The sequence below is a fragment of the Oreochromis niloticus genome, linkage group LG2 (assembly GCF_001858045.2).
Source record: "Oreochromis niloticus isolate F11D_XX linkage group LG2, O_niloticus_UMD_NMBU, whole genome shotgun sequence".
Classification (NCBI taxonomy): domain Eukaryota; kingdom Metazoa; phylum Chordata; class Actinopteri; order Cichliformes; family Cichlidae; genus Oreochromis; species Oreochromis niloticus.
In genome coordinates, this window is record NC_031966.2 from 15,777,257 (window position 1) to 15,800,184 (window position 22,928).

The window sequence follows — 22,928 nt, forward strand, 5'->3', positions numbered from 1 at the left end:
AGGATGTGTAGCCTGTTCACAGTGTTAGGACTTTGTGTTTCATTTCAACTTGCTCATTAGGTGCAGGCACTACCCACAGCTAGGTTATGGTTACAAAAAGATCAAATAAAATAGTTTAGCACAAAAGACGTGGACAGTCCTCTCTCACGTATGCCTTAACAAATGTGTGTCACAGCACACATGCAACATGCCACACATAGCATACAAGGACACTTTGTATGCAACTGTCTGCACCAGTAGTTTTCAGAATATGATATTAAATGGCACCCTAGGGATGAGACACCTTATATGCCTGTTCTACTAATGCTTCCTCTCTGATAGATTCTCAAACCCATTAATTAGGGCAGGTACAGTTCAGTTATGAATACGAAACAAGAAGCATTGCTTTATACAAATTTAGAGTTTTTGGAAATCGTGATAAGGTTTGCAAACAATAACCCCCATGCACAGAAACTAAAAATCAAAAGAGAAAAAGAATCCTGTGCGGATTCAAACCAGGTAACCACAGCACTGCTGAATTTTCCATGCATCATTTGTTTTGCACTGCTTGTGAAACAAAAAGCAAGGAATCAGCCATAAATTACTTTTGTATTAGTTACTTGTTCATGATTTTACCTCACTAACATTACTCCTGCTACTACCACAAAAACTGGTTCTACAATCAAAATGGATACATACAAGTAATGATGAATACTCTTATTTGGTCCTGTCTTAAAGCATAACTGAGCTAAAGTCGTTGTACAATATAAATCGATACAAATGTGTCAATCTATCAGTTAAACCAATAAATGAATAGTAAATGAAGACATTTTGAGGTAATAGATTATCTGTACTGTTTATTCATTCTAAGGTCTGTCAGCAAACCTGTGCCAATTTAGGGTTTTATTCTTGATGTTTATGTACTTTGTTACAGCGGTTATCATAATTTATCTTATCTTATATTGGATGGTAATGAAAAAGAAACTTTACCTTTGAAGCTTTTGCCAGTTGTCCACTGTTGTTTTGAATGAGGATAAATTTTGGCACCACAGCTGTTTCTCCCACCTATTTCATGTGTTTCTTTAAGTACTATGTAAATGCATTTTTATACTGCAGGATATCGGCCAAGACATGGACATGTTATGTCATAGATTTCCCACTGAAGCAGGAGCTGAACGTAGGAGACACACCTTAGTATTAATCCTGGAAATGCTGCAGATTATCGATAAAGATGTCTGGCATTTCTTCTTAACAAAACTGAGGTAACCAAAGTGGATGGATAGAATTTTATTACTTAAGTAATAAACTTAAGATAATTAAGTGTCTGCTGCTGTTTTCTATGAAATTTGCTCTACAACTTGCATATTAGTTCTGTCTTTGAAGAAGCTAAACTATTTAGTATTTGTTCATCCTGCTCTTCAGCTCTTCCGAAGAACAATGAAACATGCAGGTTGCAAATTTTCTCTAAAGTGCAGAGTATAATGTATTTGAGATATTTCTTGCAACAAGTACTACAACCAGAAGTAGAACTGCCTTTTACTGTTTCTGTGATTAACTTCTGAGAGCATGAATTCCTATCAGATAGTCAAATGTGAAAATTGACTAATCTGAAATATTTCAAGAGAAGAAGAAAAAGAGGTTTTTCTAAATATGTTTTAGAAAGTTCATGTGCTGAGGTAAGTACACATCCAGTGTGACAGGAAGTGTGCTTTTAAGCCTGTTCTGTGTTAACCAATCAAATACATTTTATAGTCTAACCCAACATGTACAGTTCTCCTCTTAGACCTGCTGAAACATTACAACAGAGAGCAGTGTCAAGATGGTCATATTATGGGCGGCATTGCTTTTTCTCCATCAAGGCTGTAAGCGCTTTTTTATTCTGATTATAAATCTGAAATACAATTATTTATGTTGAATAGATTTGTATGTGTATATACAATAACAACAGTATTTTTAAATTTTAAATTATTTTCGTCTCATGAATTTCTTTTTCTGTGTTTTGTTTTCACTCAGATTCTCTGGTTCCAGTGAAAACTGTTCAGCTTGGTGAAGCAATAACTTTAACATGTGCTAGAAGTACTACAGAGTTCAGCGGTAGAGTCCAGTGGTACAAGCAGAGTGTCGGGGATACTCTTAAATTAGTTGTTACATTTTATGGAACTACACAACCTGTTTATGCTTCAGAGTTTTCTGAATCAAGATTTGAGACACAAATTGATAAAAACTTTGGCAACCTGACCTGACTATTGTGAAGACAGTCCAAGAGGATGAGGGCTACTATCACTGTGAGCAAGGCAGTTGGATTGGTAGTGAATGGAGAGGGATGTATTTGTTAGTAAAAGGTATTCAACTGTTTGACTTTTACAAACATTTTAAAATTCTCTGAGCATGTTTTGAAGAATGTCTTTGTGTTTTGTATCACACAGGAAACACTCAGAGGTCATCAAACTATAGCGTTGTCCAAAAGCAGATGGAATCAAATCCAGTCTATTCAGGAGACACAGCGACTCTCGAGTGTTCAGTCTTCTCTGATTCTGAGAACAAGACGTGTCCAGGAGATCATAATGTTTTCTGGTTCAGAGCTGGATCTCATCCAAACATCTACACTGATAGGAAAAGACATAATGAATATGAGAACAGATATAACCCTCAGAAAAGATGTGTTTATAACACCAGCTCTTGTGACAATGGGAATTACTACTGTGGTGTGGTCGCATGTGGGGAGATATTATTCGGAAATGGAACTGCACTGGATATTCAAGGTACCTGTCCCACTGATTTTTAAATGAATGCATATATATACATATATGTATATATATATACATATGTATATGTGTGTGTGTGTGTGTGTGCGCATTTAAATCATATAATATTGAAGTGCCAGCATGTGCAATGACATTTTTTTTTTTTGTAACTTTTATTTTAGTTTCAGGAAGGACTGTATTGTCACAGCCAGGAAGTACAGTTATTTTTCTGCTGTGTGCTGTTTTTTGGTATAATTCTGATTGTTATAGCTGTCCTCATTTACACATTCAAAACAAACAACAATGATCATCATAAAGGTAACCAAAGTTACTCACAGTTCGCTATAGATAAAAAGTTTTAAAAAAATCTTATATTTGTATTTATTGTCATCTGTCTATTCTGTAATCAAGAGCCTGTCCTGCAGAAAAACTTTTGTTGTCAGAAAACACAACAGGTAAAGTACTTACTGACAGAAATATTCTCAGAAATATGATTTTTTTTATGGTGAAGTTTTGAATTTTCTAATATATTTTTTTCTTTCCCAATTTCCCAGAATAAGGACACTTGGATGTTTTCTGCTGTTGTCTTTACCATGATGAAAGCTGACAGATGGGAAACGAAAGAGCCAAAGGTGGTGGAGAAGCATGAGCTCTACAAAGCCGTAAAGGCCTTTGGCCTGGAATAGGTGATCAAAAGCATGACTCCTTAGAGTTAATAAGAATTTAGTGTTTTTGTAGTTGTGTATGTAAATTTGCATATCCATGTAGATCAGAGCTGAACTGCAACATTGCTGGATTTCTGACTGAATATTGCATTTTTTTAATCTTATTTCCTATTTGTATGTCTTGCCTTTAATGAAGCCCAAGAAAAACAAAAATATCTTCTATGTTCTAAACACATCAAAGTAATTATGTTTAAAATGGGCATTGCTGAAATCACACAATGGATGTGACCTGATAGATGCCCACAGCAGCCTAAAAAAGCAATGCAGAACAATTTTAAGAGAAGATATTTATTCTTTAGATGCTTAATACCTCCACATATTTATAATAATAATATAAAAATTATTATGATTATAATAATATACTATGTAAGAAATTGCAAAGTTTAATGACTATAATAATGATGTCTGTGAAAAAGAAATTCCATGTGTACTGTAATCAGTCTTTATGTAGCGCCAAATCACAACAGTCACCTCAAGGCACATATGTCAATAATGCTGAAGTTATTAAAATTTATGAACACAAATCTGACTGTCTGGCACTGTTTATCCTTGTTGCATAATAGAAGAACATTTTTTATTTTTCTTGCATGATAAAACCTGTTAACCAAACTTGGCTCCTTTTTAAGTTCTTCAGACATTGTTGTCTGTCAACAGATCATCTGGTCTTTTAATTTTAATCTGAAATAAACGTTGCTTGACTTGACATATTGCTTCTCCATCCTATCTGTGTGCATATCTATGTATGTTGTTGCTCATTAGTGGTGATAGAGCACTCCAGTTGATTGTTTAGTTAGTTACCTGCAGCTGATGAACCTGCTCATCGGGTCCACCAGTCTGTCAAATAAATTCATATTCAGCTAAGACTTCAATCCAGAATGGATTGAGAAACATTCAGTGCAATTAAAAAACGAGCAGCCTCTTTTCATCTCACTTTGTATGTATGAATTTAAAATGGTAATGGTTTTCAATTTTATGTGTATGGGATTCACCTGTTTTTCAGTTGGCGCAACATGGTTGAATACACAAGAGAGAAGCATGTGCTTGAGACCGATTAAAGACAGCCATGAGTTGGTTGGAGCAAACTTTAAGTGTATTCATGGATATTTCATCTGGGCCAACAGTAATCAAACAGCTTCATCCGATACTATCTAGGATTACTCTTGAATGGCCCTTATCATGAAGGACAGCTTAAGATCATATCAGGAGCACCCAGAGGAGGTTAGAGTGGACAGATGGCCCATGGCACAGAGAAATCTGTCTGTATAGCATATCCATTAAACCTCATCATTGAACAAGCATGAACCTGCCTTAAAATGTAATTTATAAATGTAAAAATAAACATTCATTCTTAATGAGCTAATATATAATAAGTTTGCAGTACAATTTATAAGGTCTAAATAAGCAATTAAAAAAGTATTTTTATGCACATTTATGTATATGGTGATTAAGATGTGAGCTTATTTCACTTTATAATTAACTGGTAATTCACGCAGTTACAAATATTTATTGGCAGATGCAAACGTAACCCACCTGAGGTTTGCAGAATGAACAGAGTCAAAACCAGAGTTTTTAAGGTTGGTTAAATCAGTACAGTAAAACATACAGTAATATAGTGAATATTATTAGTACTGTATACTAAAGCGTCTTCATTTAAAATAAAATATAAATAAGGTTATCACAAAATCACAGTGAATATTTCACAGAGCTTCACAAAGAAGTGTAAACACCATTATCATAATAAATGGAAAATGTCTCTGGGATTTCTTTAGTTCATTCTTGAGGTTCAACTTTCCAGGATGGAAAAAATCATTCAAGACATTCATAATTTTTTGCATCTATTAAAATTTAACTTTCCACCACTTCCAAAACAATTAGAAAATCTGCCTCACCTTACAGCTTATGGTGAAATGGCTGCAAACAGCATTTTTTGTCATCAGCCTCAACTACACATTTTCTTCATTAAACAACCGAGGGGCATACTGTGAATAAAGATTAATGGATTCTGTTATAAGATGTGTTGAACTTAAAGTCAGACTTTTCAGCGTCACAAAGGCGGCTCTCCTTTAACGTGGCTAAATCAACAAGATAACTCCTTACATGGTCAGCAGTAATATTAATACAGTAACCTTTAAGCACCAGACATATTATCTACTGAAGAAATATGTTTTAAATGTGTGACTTCTTAAGCTGTACCTCACTAACACTACTGACTGAAGCCCAGCTGTAAAGTTGCAGTAGCACAAACTGTATAAGCCACATTGTGATAGGAATTTACACACTATCTCTGATATAGGTGCAAGAAAAATCACCGTCTGAGCTGTGCAAGACAACATGAGCAGCTATGAAAAGCAGGGGCCTCTATGTGACAGACTGCACCACAGGAAATGAGAAGAAAACACACAGAGAAAAAAAGAAAAGGAAAGAAAAAACAGAGCAAAGCTGACAAATGACACCTGTGAGGTGACCAACATATGTAAGCTGAAGAACGACTTTATAGGTTTTCAACACTTGTGATGCTTTTGTTAAGTACTGTGTGACTTTGAAGAAGAAAGAGGAAGAAAGAAAGAAAGAAAAAAAACAAACAATCTCAACTTTAGTTTTTTCACCAAACAAGACCTGTCTGAGTTTGTTAAACTTTTGGACAAACTGTACGTAATAATCAAGTACAGCGCGTGTCATTCCTTTCAACATTCATGACTTAATTTTAACTTATAGATCAACAATAGTAATAATTGTGTCTTGGACACACAGTTATTACAGACACAAGACAAACTGGTTTGGTTTATTAAGATTAATCCAGTGTGGGCTGTGTGTGAGATGGAGTGCCTGGTGAGAAAGGTGAATGAAGAAAAATGAATAAAACTGAGTGAAGAATAATACAAACAACAGGAATTGATCTATCTACAGTGCTATCTATGTTAAATATATAATAGTTAAACAGTTATAGAGCACTATCATAGAAAGGCACTCCTAAAAGTGTATATGCATCTAGCCCAGGTCACTGGGCACCTTTCAAGACACCCAAGGATTGCTTAATCAAGACTCTACAAGAATTCTAACAATTCATAAATTTTGACATCTGCATATATTTGAGAACTGTTTCTGTGGGGAAAAGAAAATATTGCACTTGTTAGGTGCACAAGATGACATGAGCTGTACAATCATAGTTTACCCAAATTATCTTGTACTGTGAAAGAACAAGCAAAGCCACATGTGGCCGCTGAACTGTGAGATACAGACTGTGGCTGGATACTTGTCTACTTGCAATGGCCTGCCAAACCTGTTTACTCAGTACGCACATGAATTTTGCTATCAACAGGATCTGTAGCTTTTTCACAAGAAGCCTTCCCCTGTCAGGACTATGTTTTATTTCGACTTGTTGAATAAGTGTAGGCACTACCAACAGCCAGGCTGACAATAAGAAAAGATTGTGCAGTATTTTGGGTTAAAAGATACTGAATTATGCCTTACAAATGTGTATCACATGCCACACACAGCACACACAGACACTTTGTATGCAACTTATCTACACCAGTAGCTTTGACAAAATGATATGGCATCCTAGGGATAAGAATAAGATGTATTAAAGGAATGTTCAGACAGGATGAATAAACTATCCTGTCTGATGGCTATTCTACTGATGGTTTCTTCTCTGATAACATATTATAACCATTAATGAGGACAGGCACAATTCAGTTATGAATATGTAAGCATTACTTTGTATCAATTTAGATTTTTTTTAAAATCCTGAAATAAAAAGATAGTGTTTTTTTCTCAAAGTATACTAATGTTTTTAGCAATTGTGTTAAGCTTACCATATTAAGTGACAGCATGCATAAATGTCAGAAAAAGAGGTGTGTGAGGGGCAGATTAGCTGTTTCAGTCCTTTACACCTTTTAAGATGAGACCAGTAACTAAGCAACACCTTTCCTTCCCACAAATAATAAAGGAAACCACAATGCCGCAGTGGAAAATCTCATAGAACAACTTTCGTATCAAAGAGCATGCATTTGCATGACACACTGCAAGCATATAGTATTTAAAAAGTGTTTATTTTCATCTGACTTTCCTTGCAAGAAAAGGTTTGCAAAGCCCCCATGCACGGAACTAAAAATTGTCAGAGAGAGAAAAAAATACCCCCTATGGATTCACACCAGAAAACCACATCACAGCTGAATTTTCCATGCATTGTTTGTTTCTCACTGCTTGTGAAACATCACGTATAAATTACTTGTTTATTAGTTACTTATTTATGATATTACATTTAATGAATCAAGGTAAACAGACAAGTAGATAATTAAAACTCTGTTTTTCCCCTTTTTTACAGGTAGCTGATCAGACAGTGGGTGTGGCACAGTATTTGTCAGAAATGTTAGCCCACCAATCCCCTACAAAGTGTAATTGAACACTAATTTCTTTAGCACTTGTTTACATTATAAATAGTCAAAGTTATAAAGTTATTAGATAAACTAAGTTAGGTTTTGTATGTTTGTTGTCTGTCTTCTAGAGTCAAAACCGAACCACATAGTAAGCCCACACTTAATCCTGCTTTTACCAAAAAACTGGTTCTACAATTAAAATGGATACATTAAAGTAATGATGAATGTGGTTATTTAGTGCTAACTGAGTTATGTCATTTAGTTTCAGCTGCAGTGAGAAGAGGAGCAGGAGCATTGGAGGCCATACAGTTTGAATGTGGTGGCAAAGGCTCTGTTGCCACCTGCTGGTAAAGTAATGTAATTCCCTAGTGAAAAATTAAGAAAAAAATGCTACTATACTTTGCATAAATTGAAAAAGTTATTTTTTACCTAATCTTTCTACGTTGTACAAATATTCTATAAAAAGTCCATACCAATATTCATGAGTCAATCTGTCAGTAAAACAAATGAATGAAATGAAGACGTTTTGGGGTAAAAGATTCCCTTTACTGTTTATTCATTCACAGGTATGTTAGCAAAAATGTGCCAATTTAGGGTTTTTATCTTGATATTTTGTTGTTGTTGTTTTTAACTTGTATTATCTTATCTTATGTTAATGGTAATGAAATAGAAACTTCGCCAATTGCTGTTGTCCTTTACTTTCAGTGCATCTTCTGGGCTGGTTTTGAATGGGATTAAATTTTAGCCTTTTGGTACCACAACTGTTTCTTTCACCCATTTCATGTGTTTCTTTATGTAGTATGAAAATGCATTTTTATACTGCAGGATATTTCCCATGACATGGACAGAAACTTCACTTGACTTATTTTAAGCTTCTTAAAATAGTTCTTAGCTTATTTTAAGCTAAGAAGTAACTATTTGATTTGATATCACCCGGCACTTTCCCATTAAATTGATAAAATCTTCCACTACTGGTACACATCAGTTCATGTTTGCAGAATTTGACTTGACCCAGCAAGTTTGATAAACCACCAGGTCCCAATCACTCCTCTCCATGTGTACGGGGACAATTTTGATCCCTCATTTTGAATCATTCATTTACTCACATGTGTGGACAAAATATAACTCCAAACTTAAAGTCTTTCCAGTTCTGAAAAAATTGGGACACTTTGTAAAAAGTAAATAACATGTAAATAACACTTCATGCAATGCTTTCCAAACCTCATAAACCCAGGGCCATGCTACACCACTGAGTAGCATCCCCTGTTCTTTTAAGTTTGTAAACATCTGGCCTTAAAAATGTTGGCCTTTGTTTGTCTGATATAGGATTTTAGCTGTTCAACAGTCCGTTGTCATCTCTTTCAGAGCCAAAGGTGTCATAGTCCTGGCTCAGTTTACCCAGTGTTTTGAGTTTTCTTGTGTCTTTTGTCATTTTGTTTTACTTTTTATGTTTAGGTCTGCTGTGTTGGGGTTTATTCTATAAGACCTGGGTTGGTCTGTTTAGATTTGTTTATTAGATTTCCCCTTGTGTCCTTACCAGTGTTGGGTAAGTTACTTTAAATTAGTAACTTAGTTACATTACTAGTTACTTCTATCAAAAGTAACTCAGTTACTTCAAGTTACTCGTTACTTTCAAGTAACTAGTTACTAGAGAAAGTAACTTTGGTTTTGCTCAGAATTCTCTTGTTAATGTGTTGCTTCCCTAACTGGATACCCAGCAAGATTGCCAGTCTTCTAGCTTGCTTACTTGCCACAAGCGCACTGTGCCACCTACCAACAGAAAGGAAAAAATAATGTGCATATTTCCACGAGAGAAATCCCACGCCTGGACCATCGTCGACTGCCGCCATGATTCTAGCCTACGTCACAGCGTCATGTGCGCTTTTTACATCCAACACGAAAACTGCAGTCGTGGTGCTTTCGATTGTACTCAGAACTCGGAAATTCTGCCTTCTGAATAGGAAGATGTAGGTAACACCAGACTGCAGATGAGCTGCATACAGGGCTGGACTGGGACAAAAAAATCGGCCCAGGCATTTTGACTAGAGACCGGCCCACCATTATAGGAAAAACCATAAAGCCTGTACAGATGTACACTGTCTTGTTGGTATATATATGTATCAATCTATCAATCGTTTGTTGTAAGATTCCGATAATTATTTAATAAAAGCTAGATATTTTAAATGAGAATAAGAAAGAAAAGTATTTCTTTGTGCCCCCCCTTCCCTGTTAATGCCCTACCTGGCCCCCTGGCAAAACTTTGCTAGACCCGCCCCTGCACAGTTACCAGCTGTCAGCTACTTAGAAAAAGATCCTGGTGTTATTTGTCTCTCAGAAACAGTTCATAACTTCCCTTCAACTCATTCATGTCACCTTAAAGGTAAACCTGTTTCTCCATCACCTGTTCAGCTCTGATGATTCAGTAAGGACATCTCCTGGTTTCATCTTCATGTTTCCCTCTCACCACATATCCAAACTGATATCATGACCAGCAGCTGTTACAGCTGTGGCTCCAGCAAACATCAGCTGATACTAGAAATTAATATTAAATAAATTCTAACAACAGCTGATCAAACTTAAACGTGCTGCGGTTGTTTAGCGCGACATCTGCTGGTTTCTTCTTTCTGGCGCAAAGTGGGCGATAAACAAACAAGGGAGAAAAGCCGATCAGCTGATCATTGATCAGTTTCATGATTGAAGTAGCAACAGGGGAGGGAGGGGGAGAGAATGAGAGAAGAAGAAACAGCTGTGCAGCGTAACGACAGAATAACTCCAGCTTTGTGTCTTTTTCTATTCTAGCTGTAAGGGACAAACTGTGTTCCTTTTCAGCTCAATACGAAACGCGTAATATTTTCTCTGAATGAGGGACGATTCCGTTTTTTATGGGACGATTGGCAACTCTACTAACTAACCTTATGAATAAAATAAAGTTCACTATCAGTAACATCATAGCACCCACCCAGCTGTATAGAAACTCCGTCATGCTAGCTAGCACACAGTACGAGTTATTATAACTGACTGTAAAAAGTCAGCACAACGAAAATAAACTACACCTAAACTTGGTTTATATCTGACCCAGATAGACTGCAGGTCATAACTTCTTACCTGAAGTTCAGTTCACCTGACACTCGGACCAGCGGCCGCCTCGGGTCTCTCCTCCTCCTGCCTCCCCTTCCCTCATCCACCTGCTGGCCTCCACCACTTGCTAATGTTACTGAATCTGTGGAAGCTCCGCGATAGCCACCACACGAAGTAACGAATAACGACCCTATCTAAATCCCAGTAACGATTAACGCGTTCCTGATTTTGGCATAATAACTAGTTACCGTACTCGTTACCATAATAAAAACGTAGTTACTGTAACACATTACTTAATAACGCGTTAGTCCCTACCAGTGTTGGTCAAGTTACTTGAAAAAAGTAATCAGTTACTAATTACTGATTACTTCCCCCCAAAAGTAATCCCGTTACTTTACTGATTACTTATTTTCAAAAGTAATTAATTACTTAGTTACTTAGTTACTTAGTTACTTTTTAAAAACACAATTTACAACCTGAATAGGTATTAAAGCGATAGATCTTTCAGCCCAATTCTACTTTTTCTGCATAATCCATCATACAAAATGTAATCAAATGGAAAAGTCTCTTTTTAAAACTTGTTTTATTAGTTTTAATCTTTTAACTTAAATTATATGCAACATTCTCTGACTGGAAGAAATTTGTTTAACATTTAAACCTATTTTCTCCACATTCCAGCACATAAAATAAAAATTTTTTTTTGTGTTTACACTCACTCTTTCAAATAGATGCAAGTAAAACACAGCAGAAAATAAATAAAGTCAAAGACTAGTTGCTCTATTTTCACCTGTAAAGCAGGAGGTTTAGGCGGAGGTTTGCCCTGGTGCAGGTGTGCCGCAGCGGTCAGTTGAAGACTCCGCGAGTTTCTCTGTGAATTTCCCATTACAGTCGTAGCGCATTCGGTGCTTGCTTGGAAGTTTAGGGGGTTTTTCGCTGTAAAAAGAAGTTTTCTTCCCACGCACAACGGACACTGTTTTTGTCACTTTTTATGGAATCAAACTCAAAATAAGGTCAGTACTTCCACACTTTAAACGCTGCATGCTCATACTTTCTCCCGCACTCGATATATTATCCATTGTTGATCTGCACACAGCTGTTGTCACGAACGTCGCACTCGCTTACGTCACTGTCATGAGACATTCTCGCAAAAAACTCACGGTTTTAGTAACGCAGTAACGCAGCGTTCCTACGGGAAAGTAACGGTAATCTAATTACCGTTTTTGCAATGGTAATCCCTTACATTACTCGTTACTTGAAAAAAGTAATCGGATTACAGTAACGCGTTACAAGTAACGCGTTACTGCCCATCTCTGGTCCCTACACTGGTCCTTACCCTCTGTCTCCCGCTGTGTGTCTGTGTTTACAGTTGTATGAGTTCTTGTGCCTTGTTTCACCTCCCCGTGTTTTATTTCATCATGTTGATGTATGTTTCCCCAGCCCATCATGTCTGCTCTCTCCCTCGTACTCCCTCACTCCATCTCGTCTGCCTCTCCTCCACTTGTGCATCATGTTCCTCTGTTTCCTGTTTGTTCCTTTTTCCTGTGAAGGTCTCGTGTTTCCATGTTTGGTCTGTTCAGTTTTGCTCCCCCTGTCTCATTATGATTATTCATGTCAGCTGTGCTCCTCATGTGTTCTCATTTCCTCGTCATCTTTCTGTGTATTTATGTCAGCATCTCCCTCCCATGTCATGATCTCCCTGTGTGATTCTTCATGTGTTTCCTAGTGTGTTCAGTTCTTTAGATTTCCAAGTTTAGTTTTGAACTGTTAATTTGTTCAGCAAATAAAGCTGTGGGTTTTTGGTTTTTTTTTTAGTTTTTGTTTCACCTCAGTGAGTCTGTGTTTTTGTCACGGTTTGCGAGGCAAGTCGTGTGGAAAATGGGATGATAAGCAGGGAAACGTAGACGGACCAATGACGAGCACAGGAGAACACACACTAACTAGACAGAGGGAAACGAGGAAACTGCACACAGAAGGGAGACACGGCTGAACCTAATTAAACATGACGAGACAGGGAGGAAACAAAACAAAATACAAGACATGGACCTTCAAAGTAAAACAGTAAACACAGAACACAGGGAAGCCACATAACAAAACCTAAAACTAGAACTCAGGAAATGCTAAAGAGCTAAGGAGCTAGACATACTGATAAAGAAACCAAAACACTACTGTGATCAACCATGATGAAATCAAAAACTAAAAGTACAAAACACACTTGGTCACCAACCTAGGACCATCACAGTTTTGGTCCTATCCTGCCTGCACACAGCTGTTTTATGACAAAAGGTAGTTTTACTACCACTCGAATCTTTTGTCATTCGCCTGTCAAAATGCACTGTGTTATCAAAAATGTATGTGCAAACGCCTGTCAGCTTACCAAGCTCTAACCTTTGGTAATGAGACATGGAAATCCCCATTAAAATTACAGAAAATATAGATTCCAGTGGCTTGGGGCCACACTGACTCTCAAAGACAATAGGCAGCTGTCACCAAAAGATGTCAGTAATATACAGAAAGGTTGCAAACAGGCTATATGAAATTCTTTAAAGAACAGAAAGGCATTCTGGTAGAGATTCTGAGATTGTGTTCACTTTGTTTGCTCACAAGTATCTGGAAGACTGGAGGAGAGAGTAACAAATGGACTGGAGTAGAGTCGTATACTTTACTGGACTGCTGTGTTGAAGAGTGAAATTAGCTGTCTTGCAAAGCTGTTAATTTAATCTGACAGACTGTATAGATAGATTATCATGAGAAATCATTGTCTGCTGCTTATAATTTACAGTTCCACAGTTTGCAGTAAGTCCATGTTGTTTGGAAGAAAATTTAAATTATTTCTCAGTCGCCTACTTGGTGTTTGCACAGAACCTGTCTTAAAAATACAATAAGCAAATTTGTTTTAGGTTATTTAAAGAATAAAAGAATATCATACTTATGAATATACATTGATCAGTGTGTAATTATGTCTTCCAATAAATTGTATTCTTATAAACTAAGAATGAATACATTAAAAATCCATAGGACTGGGTGTTGATTTCTGGAAACCGCCATGTTGCCCCCCATCATGAATACAATGGCCGAGATGGCCTTTGCCACTCCTCCTAATCACGTTTTAAGTATGTGGCTAGAGACAAGCATCATATGGAGTACACCTATAAGTTACTTTTCATTTTAAAATCATAAATACTGCTTTTAAATTCAACAAGCGCCTTGAGGCAGCTGTTGTTGTTATTTGGCGCTGTATAAATAAAATTGATTTGAATTAAATTATGTATGACCACCTAACATTTGTACATGTATATTATCATGGTTGAGATGGTTAAACTGGAAAACTCCAAGTTGATCAGTGTTACAGCCCCTGGCCTCGGAGGAAGTGAGCTGACCTTCCTTCAAGGAAATCCAAGCGTGCCAGGACCCACAGATCATTGGCTGGCTGGGGACCCGTGGGTGGCACCTCCGGGGAAAGGGACCAATCAGCCACTGATTGTACTCACCTGTGCTCTACAAATGGCTGTTGAACATTTATTCGGGGGCTGCTTTGAACTGAATGTGCAGTTTACCTCGCATGCTTCTGTCTGTGAGACTTTCTTGTGAAACTCTGTTTGAGGTGTGGAATTTGTTTGAATAGCGTTTAGTTCTACTGCCCGTGAGGCTAGTTTTATTTTCTACTCGTACGTGAACCTGTTATTTTTGTATTGGTTATTTGTTCTAAGTTCTTTTTCTGTGAATAAAACTGTGCCTTAACTGGTCTCCTTCGTGTCTCCTTGTGTGGGGCTCCCCTGTCCTGTAGCAGAGCCGGGTCTTAACAATCAGTAGCTCCTGAAATACTCAAATCAAAGTATCTAATCAATGATTTCCTGACTAGCTACTTCGGTTAAGGAGCTACACATGCACATACACGCACGCACGCATATAAAACGCTAACAATAACTTGAATTACACAGGTGCAACTGATAATATGAGCAGTGACTGTAGTGTATTATGCTATTACCTTACCTTTATTATGCTATTAGCTTAAAAGTGTTTTCCATTAGTAAATAAAGATGATCCTATGCAGTTACACACAAAATGTTGTATAATGTGTAAAATGTACATCTTGAATTGCCATGGAAACCTAGATGTATTCAGTTCATGACGCAGAAATACCAAATGTGCTTTAGGAATTTGTCCTAATTTGCTTTAAAGTTCTTTTTATACTGCTGATATTAAAAAAAGAGAAAGAAGAGAGAAAGAAGGAAAACTGATTAGACTATTGGTTCTGCAGATAATAGTAGATAAAAGTATCAAATCAGTCATGTTTAGGTCAAGTGGGCTAAAAAAAAGAAAAGAAACCAAGACAGAAATATGAAAACTGCAATCTTTGAGTAGACTAAATCCATCCAGTATCTGTTTGGTATGCTATACGTACTGTAGCAATCCAGCCGGTCACTTCTGGCTCCAGAAGACTGCCATGGTGGAGGACAAAATGCCAAGGTTAAGGCTTCAAAACAGAGCACTGCAAAACCAATTATAGATCACTAAATCCATTTGAATTACCAATCTTACTCACCTCATTGCATGACTTCCTGGAGATGGACTGAACTGTGTGCCACATTGGATTTGCCTACCATGAGAGGGGGCAAGCAATTGTGCCTATACTTCCATGCCTGCCTGTTTATTGCCATTTTTTACAGGTGACACTTCTCTAAACCTTTGGGTGGTGGAATGAGCCTTAACTATCATTTATATTTCTGCATCAAAGTACCCGGCCTTGGTTTGGTTCTTTGGGAGCTCCAACAATGCTCCCCCCATTCATGATATTATACCTAATTTTGTTCCCCAATTTTTTAAACTTTTTTTATTTTTCTGCAGATAATGTGGTCCTCCTGGCATCATAAAGCAGTGACCTCCATCTCAGTTGAAAGAAACAAATAAAATGTATGGACTTCTGTTTCTCCTGGGTCCCCACTCAGTGTTGTAATCAGTTTTTTGGTTTTGGTTTTGATTTTTTGTATTTCAGAGGCAAACTGTTCCTCACGTCCATTTTGATTATTTTGGCAATCTTCTCCAAGGAATCAGCTAACATTTGTGAGTCCATATATTGATGCTATCAGAACCAAGCAATCAAAATATCCTGTTTATAACACTTTCGAAAATGTTAAAAAAAATCTTGTTTGGGTGATTTTTTTTGAGAAATTTGTTCTGTTGAATGATTTTGCTCCACAAATTACACATTAGTTTTGTTTTTTCAAGAAGCTAAACCATGCATCATTGTTCAGTCTGCTCTTCAGCTCTTCTGAAGAACAAAATGTCATGGCGCCTCACCAATGAAACATACAGCTTGCAAATTTCTTTTGAAGTGTTGAGTTTGATGTATTTTAGGTATTTCTTGCAGTACACACCACAACCAGTCGTAGAAGTCATGCCTTTTATGTTTTCTGTGCTGAACATTAATTATAATCAGCCAGAAATAGTCAAAAATTAACAGTAAATAATGAGAAAAATTGCAACAGGAGATTAAACAGAGATAATATGTGTTAGAAAATGCTGAAGAGAGACCAATGTGACAGGAAGTGTATTTTAAGTCTTTTCTGTGTTAACCAATCGGAGGCATTATATGGTCTAACCCAGTGCGCTCATTTCCCCTTCTTAACTTAGTGAAAAACCCCAAAGCGCATTGTCAAGATGGTCGTCTTATGGATTACATTGCTTTTTCTTCATCAAGGAAGTAAGGGGGATTTGTTTTTGTTTGTTCTTTTGTTTTATCTGGCTATCTGACCAAACAGAACGTATTATTTATGTTGAATAGATTTATATATAGATAGACATAGAGATAATAAGAGAGATAATAACATAAAAACTAAACATTTTCTTTTACCGCAGATTCTCTGGTTCCAGTGAAAACAGTTCATGTTGGTGAAACAGCAACATTTACATGTGATTTATCAAATGAAGAGCTCAGCAGCAGAAAGGTTCAGTGGTACAAGCAGAGAGTCGGGGATACTCTTAAATTAATAGTGTCACTTTATGGAACTACAAAACCTTCTTCAGAGTTTCTTGAGTCAAGAATTTCTGCACATAATAGTAAAGATTTTAGCAACCTGACCATTTGGAATGTAGTCCAAGAGGATGAGGGAATGTATCACTGTGGAGTAGACACCTGGATTAAACTTGAATGGAGTGGGACATATTTGTTAGTAAAAGGTAATAAACTGACCAACTTTTACAAAATTTTTAAATGAGTATGTTTTGAATAATTTATTTGTATTACATTTTGTACTACACAGGAAACACTGAAAGGACATCAAACTATATTGTTGTACAGCAGCCGATAGAATCAAATCCACTCCGTCCAGGAGACACAGCAACTCTTCAGTGTTCAGTTCTGACAAATTCTGAGAAAAACACATGTTCAGGACATCATAATGTTTTGTGGTTCAGAGATGGATCTAATAAATCTCTTCCAAACATCATCTACACTGATGGAAATAAAACTGATCAATGTGAGAAAAGATCTGAGCCTCAGGATGGATGTGTTTATCGCTTATCTAAGAACGTCAACTCATCTGATGCTGGGACTTACTACTGTGCTGTGGCCACATGTGGGGAGATATTTTTTGGAAATGGAACTAAATTGGATGTTCAAGGTATCTGTGCCTGATTTTGTCTAAACTACTTTTCAGTTTGTACTTAAAACATGCTCATATCAAGATCAGTAATAAGACCTTTTTTGTTTGTTTTGTAGAGAAACCAACACGACTGGTATTTATTGAATTTGTAATATTAATAACCTGTTTTGCTATTTCGATCATTGGAAATCTTTTTTTCATCTGCAACCGAAGAGTATGCAAAAAATGTAAAGGTAAGTGTTGTCACTAGCTTTAAAGTAGTAGTAGTAAGTAGTTTTAGTTTGCTGTAAAACTGTAAGGAGGCAAACATTGTACAAACTGTTAATGTTTAAGCTCTCCATAATGGTTGTTATTTCTTTGTGTACCTCATTAAACAATTTAACTTCTCATTAACTTAACTTATCATTTCATTTGAATGAAACAGTTATCTAAGTAAGATTTTTGTAGCAAAAAATAAAAAGAGCAGAAATTTCACATTAAGTGCATTTCACTATCATATATTTATTGTTATTATTTTGTTTATCTTAGAAATAAAAAGTGATACAACAGAAGTACAAACTGACAACTTGTACCAACCAGTAAGTAATCAAACAGATTTTGTTCAGGTTAAATATGTATGCACAGTTCCACATCATCTCCTACATGTTTGTGTACTGTATACTCTTTCTGTTACTACACAGACTGAAGCTGATGATGAAATAAACTACGCTGCACTCAGTTTCTCTGAAAGAAAAACAAGAGGAAGAAGGACAAGAGAGTATACCGAGGACACTGTTTTCTCATAAATGTTGAGTTAAATGCTGATGAATGTGACATTGTTGAGCACCTCCTTAATATTAAAATAAACCTTAAATTAAGTTATGGGCCTTTTGTTTGTCACTCTTTGTTTTCTTATTTCTTTTCTTATTTTTCTGTCTTTGTTAAAAACTAATCCACACAGCCCCCCACTCCAAGAAAAACAAAAAAACTAAACTGGAATTGGATCTAGTGTTTATTTGTATGAGAGTGCAGGAAAGGAAAGGAAAACATGTTAGTTATTTTGCTTTGAAATTGTCTTAATGTAAGTGCATTCTCAATTTTTAATTATAATTTAACCTTTTTTTATACAGGTAGTCCTATTGAGACTCAGTGTCTCAATTACAACAGGGTCTTGTTTCAGACAAACAAATCTGCAGAGTGATATCTAATCCTACATTTTTACCAAGTAATGTCACTCCGCAGATCAGTTGCAAATATAAACATAAAGAGAGACCCAAGAACTTCTTTTTATAAGAAACTTAGTTTTTTTCTGGTTCTGCTGTGTTGTATTATTTTAAGACTGAAACAAAGTCATTCTTGCAATGTTGAAAAAGAAACATTACCATACCGCCACAGAGACTAGAATAAAACTTTTATCCAAAACTTTGTCCTCCAAATCATCATAACAATCCAGACAGTTTGAATGTATAGGATTCACCTGTTGTTCAATTCAGTTTATTTTTTATTTTATTTTTTATAATATCTTGAACTGCAAGATATTAGCTGTAGACAGAAGAAGATATTTAGCTCTAGTGACTACAAATAGAAAAACGTAATAAGTTCTGTAGTGATAAAATATATATCTTTGTGCATTGCTAAACAGATTGTGCAACAAACATGAACTGCATGTGCATATAACACTATCTATTAATCAGAAGAGAGACTGAAAATGAGAATCCTGCCAAAATATTAAGAACCTCGCAAAAATCATTCTGCAGAATCGGAATTTTGCTTGTGTTTTGAAACCTTCTTTGCGCCAGACTAAGCACAAAATCTTAATATGTTACCATTTTTCCATGTTGTGACAAAGCTCCAAATCATTTTAAGGATACTTTAGAGTTAAATTTAATAGCACTTCAAAATCACTGTCAAAGTAGAAAGGTTCAGAAAGTCAAGACAGTAAAAAGAACAGTGGAAACCAGAACATGAAACATCTGTCGTTATCATACTGGAGAATCCCATAAGTAACACCCTACAAGTTCTTACAATTCACACCATGTAGCTAGTTTTGGCTTTATTCTAAAGTATACAATTTGTGAAGCTGAAATAATCAAAACATTAAATTGTGTCTTGTGGATTGATTATCAAACACCTATATACATAAAGTGGCTTGTGCTGTCATGGTCCATGAGCATCCTGTGTGTGGTGTATTTTTCCACTGTGCTTCTGCCACCCTCACCTGGACACTCGTTCCACCGCTCTCCTGTCACCGGTTCCATCTCCCTGGCAAGTAAGCATTCACTTTGACACGATTCATCACCTGTCAGTTACTACTGCCTTACACTAACCCCTAACATTTTTTCCCTAACATTAACCAAAGTACTTTTTCTGCCTGACCAGCACAGACCAGGTCAGTGTCATATATGTTGATAGTTTTCAGCATACATAAGCTATTTTAACTTTTTTCTTAGGAAGTAAGGACTCTTTTCAGAAAAGCGCAAATCAAAAACATTCAGGACTGCAACAACTTCACTGACTCCATCTCCTAGATGTGCAGTATCTTTGTGATAAAGTTTGGCATTTTTTTATGGATCCATGAATATTTTACTTAGCACAACTTCAAAGCAATTTAAAAAACTGTGCTACATACTGCAGCTTATGACAAAAAGCCTGCAGTCGGCATGTTTCCCCATCAACCTCACAACAAAAATCAGCATGTAACCTGCATAAGACAACGTGAGCAGCTGAAACGCAGGTGCCTTTATGTAACAGAGAACACCACAGGAAATGAGAAGAAAAGACACAGAAATACAGAGAAAGAACAAAGAGGGCAAATGTCACAGACGCAGCCAAATGCCACCTGTGAAATCATCAACTCATGGAGGCTAAAAATTGAAAGCAGTTTATATAAGATCAATCTAACTTGAATGATCTGGGTGTAATTTACTGTGGCATTAAAACAACAAGAAAACAACTTCTTTGCTTACATCTCTTATAGTAAGAGAATACACCTTACCCACCTTTGTGGCTTTGAAGCTTTTTCTTTTTTTAAACCTTCCCTGAAGTGATATTTAGTCAAACTTTCCTCAGATGATTATTTGAGTAATATATCCAAGATTCAATTTATACCAGTAAGCAGCACATCATCCCTAAAGATATTACATGATAGAGTCACACCATCTCTAAGGTTAGCCTCAGTCGAAGACATTTAACACAGAACCTCATTCATTTTGCTCAGAGCTGAAAAAAGGCAATAAAGTGCCTTGAGGTAACTGTTGGTGTGATTTGGTGCTGTATAAGGAAAATTCAACTGAATTAAACTGAATTGAAGACAAAGCAATTTAAAGAGGTATAATCATCACTGTCTAAAATGTTACATAACATCGTAATATTCTGTTTTCATTGTATACAATTGTACATCCTACAGTGCGGAAGAAGAAAACTCACACAATGTTCTTTGAAACATCAAAGAAACGAATCGTTGTGGTACCTCAACCTTCTCTTGCACAACTGAGCTGTTAGCTCTATCTATCTATCTGGAGCTGTTACCTTTATTAATCATTAAGACAAACCGGTAACTTGTAGTAAGTTAGTCCTGCACTAAAGTAGTTAAGCCATCTGAAGGATATGTGTAAAATATAAGATTAAAACTTTTAGTGCTCAGAAGAGTCATGTTTAGACGATAATGTAGTTGACATTACAATCTAGTGGTACATGAGTCAGTTGTTGTAGTTTGATTCTGAGTGTGTTGAAACTGTGTCCTTTAATTCATGCCAATCAAACTGATAATAGAGCTAGAACGGTACTTGGAAGAAAACTTTATCTGACTTACACTTATACTTCTACTGAGCTACATTTCAGTAAGATCTGAATGCTATGCATGGTTTTCACTTCTATCTAACTTTTCATTATTATCACATTTCATTGTTTTATTGAGAAATTGTCTGAGAGGTGAGATATAATGTGGGAAATTGTAAACAATGGCCACAACAGACATATGCTGACTGGCTTGATAAAAAATCTGAATGCAGCAAATGGGTGGTGCAGTCTGAAACTATGATACATGTTAGTTTTTTGTTTTCTTTTAGTGCTATGTTTAGAAATTCTTGCACCCCAAATTGGAATCACATTTTCCATAATTTATGTTTTATGCAAGCAAATCCCACTTCATGTCACATACTTAGACTTATCATACTTAAATTTGTTGTCAGGATAAATTGCAGAAACAATAATAGTTAAATACATGATGAATATATGAATTATATTAACAATGTTAATGTGTTCACTGGTCATGCTTTTTTTGATGCGTGCATACATGCAGATAGTCTTGACCTCATAAATCTGTAGTTCTTTATGAGCTACTGTCTTGGAGCAACTGTGACCACATCATTTCCACTTGGATTAATAAAGGATTCTGATTCATTGTCATTCACAAACTCATGCCTATATCAGAAAACACCTATACAGTTGAGTTTGTGAATCACAATGAATCAGAATTAAAGCCTGAGCTGTCCCTCTGTAATTTAAAAAAAAAACAAAAAAAACATCAGCACTCATCTCATGGAGTAAAACAGTAGTAGTAAAACAGCTCTGTAATGCTTTACTTTTGTTTCTTCGGGGATCAGAATGAGTGTAAGAACAGCTCATTTGACCTTTTCGGCTACTCGTGGCTTCCTGAAACTCTGTGTCTCACAGAGCCAAGCCCAGCTTTTTGTGTCCCTTCTTTATGTAATTTATTAGCCATGCTATCAGCTGGATAGAAAAAAAAAATGTAGTGGATACAAATATGTGCACTGACACAAATTAATATGTTAAAGTTTATGTTCACAAAAAAGGGAACAAAAAGCATTGGATTAAACTTTGTTTTGCACTACTAGTCTCGAGATTGTGTCGTCACTCCAGATGTACTAAATCAAACATGTTGCGCAATCAAAGCTTAGTAGGCTCCCACTCACAAACAAATACGTAGTGAACTGAAACCTACTGAACAAGAGTCTTTGTTGTGGTGGGGGCATTGTTTTAGCACACTTTCAGTATTTTCGAGACATCTGTTTTAACTTAGATCGGGGGTCTCAAACTCGCGGCCCACGGGCCACTTATGGCCCACGTCACCTCTACTTGTGGCGCACATATTGATGTGAAGAAATATTTTTTAAAATTAATATTAACATAAATTGATTTAATATTAAGCCAAATGAGCAGACTGCTACCGGCATAGCCCTTTAAGAATATAGCCTCATGGGCAGTGTATTCTGTGCTGCAGGGAAAATGTGTGGGACTGCCCCTCCCGTTGTATGTGTGTGTGTGTGTGTGAGCGGGAGGGAGGGAGAAAAAGGAGATTCAAAAAGTACGAGTTGCTACTAACAAGAAACAGAAGATGAAAGCATGTAAATATAATAATAACCACTGCAGCCAAAAAGAGGGCCTGACCAGCCCAGTTGTAAGTAAGCTGTTAAGACTCAA

The 22,928-nt window shown here is 36.4% G+C and overlaps 2 protein-coding genes across 3 annotated transcripts in view; both read left to right on the top strand.

Moving 5' to 3' along the window:
* The first annotated feature begins 1,710 nt into the window (after positions 1-1,710).
* Positions 1,711-22,928, top strand: part of LOC100702625 (uncharacterized) — a 31,212-nt gene continuing 9,994 nt past the window's right edge. The window contains exons 1-5 of one of the 2 annotated variants that reach the window (XM_025910553.1): positions 1,711-1,841; positions 1,993-2,321; positions 2,406-2,741; positions 3,135-3,178; positions 3,278-3,756. In XM_025910553.1, coding sequence (XP_025766338.1) covers positions 2,303-2,321; positions 2,406-2,741; positions 3,135-3,178; positions 3,278-3,409 — 531 coding nt within the window. In that variant the 5' untranslated portion in view covers positions 1,711-1,841; positions 1,993-2,302 and the 3' untranslated portion in view covers positions 3,410-3,756. Of the gene's footprint in view, positions 1,842-1,992; positions 2,322-2,405; positions 2,742-3,134; positions 3,179-3,277; positions 3,757-22,928 lie in introns of those variants that run through there. The other variant, XM_025910549.1, reaches the window with a different exon arrangement.
* LOC102079338 (uncharacterized) lies at positions 16,552-18,368 on the top strand. Its single transcript, XM_013271302.3, has 6 exons — positions 16,552-16,606; positions 16,762-17,082; positions 17,166-17,525; positions 17,624-17,740; positions 18,036-18,085; positions 18,188-18,368. The coding sequence occupies exons 1-6, from the start codon at positions 16,564-16,566 to the stop codon at positions 18,290-18,292; spliced, it is 996 nt and encodes a 331-aa protein (XP_013126756.1). The 5' UTR covers positions 16,552-16,563; the 3' UTR covers positions 18,293-18,368.

What these genes read in the sequence shown, in the direction of transcription:
- LOC102079338 (XM_013271302.3), top strand. Translation starts at nt 16,564, where the DNA reads ATGGTCGTCTTATGGATTACATTGCTTTTTCTTCATCAAGGAA. An exon ending in GACATATTTGTTAGTAAAAG is followed by an intron (nt 17,083 to 17,165) that starts GTAATAAACTGA and finishes TGTACTACACAG; the next exon opens with GAAACACTGAAAGGACATCA. An exon ending in AACTAAATTGGATGTTCAAG is followed by an intron (nt 17,526 to 17,623) that starts GTATCTGTGCCT and finishes TTTGTTTTGTAG; the next exon opens with AGAAACCAACACGACTGGTA.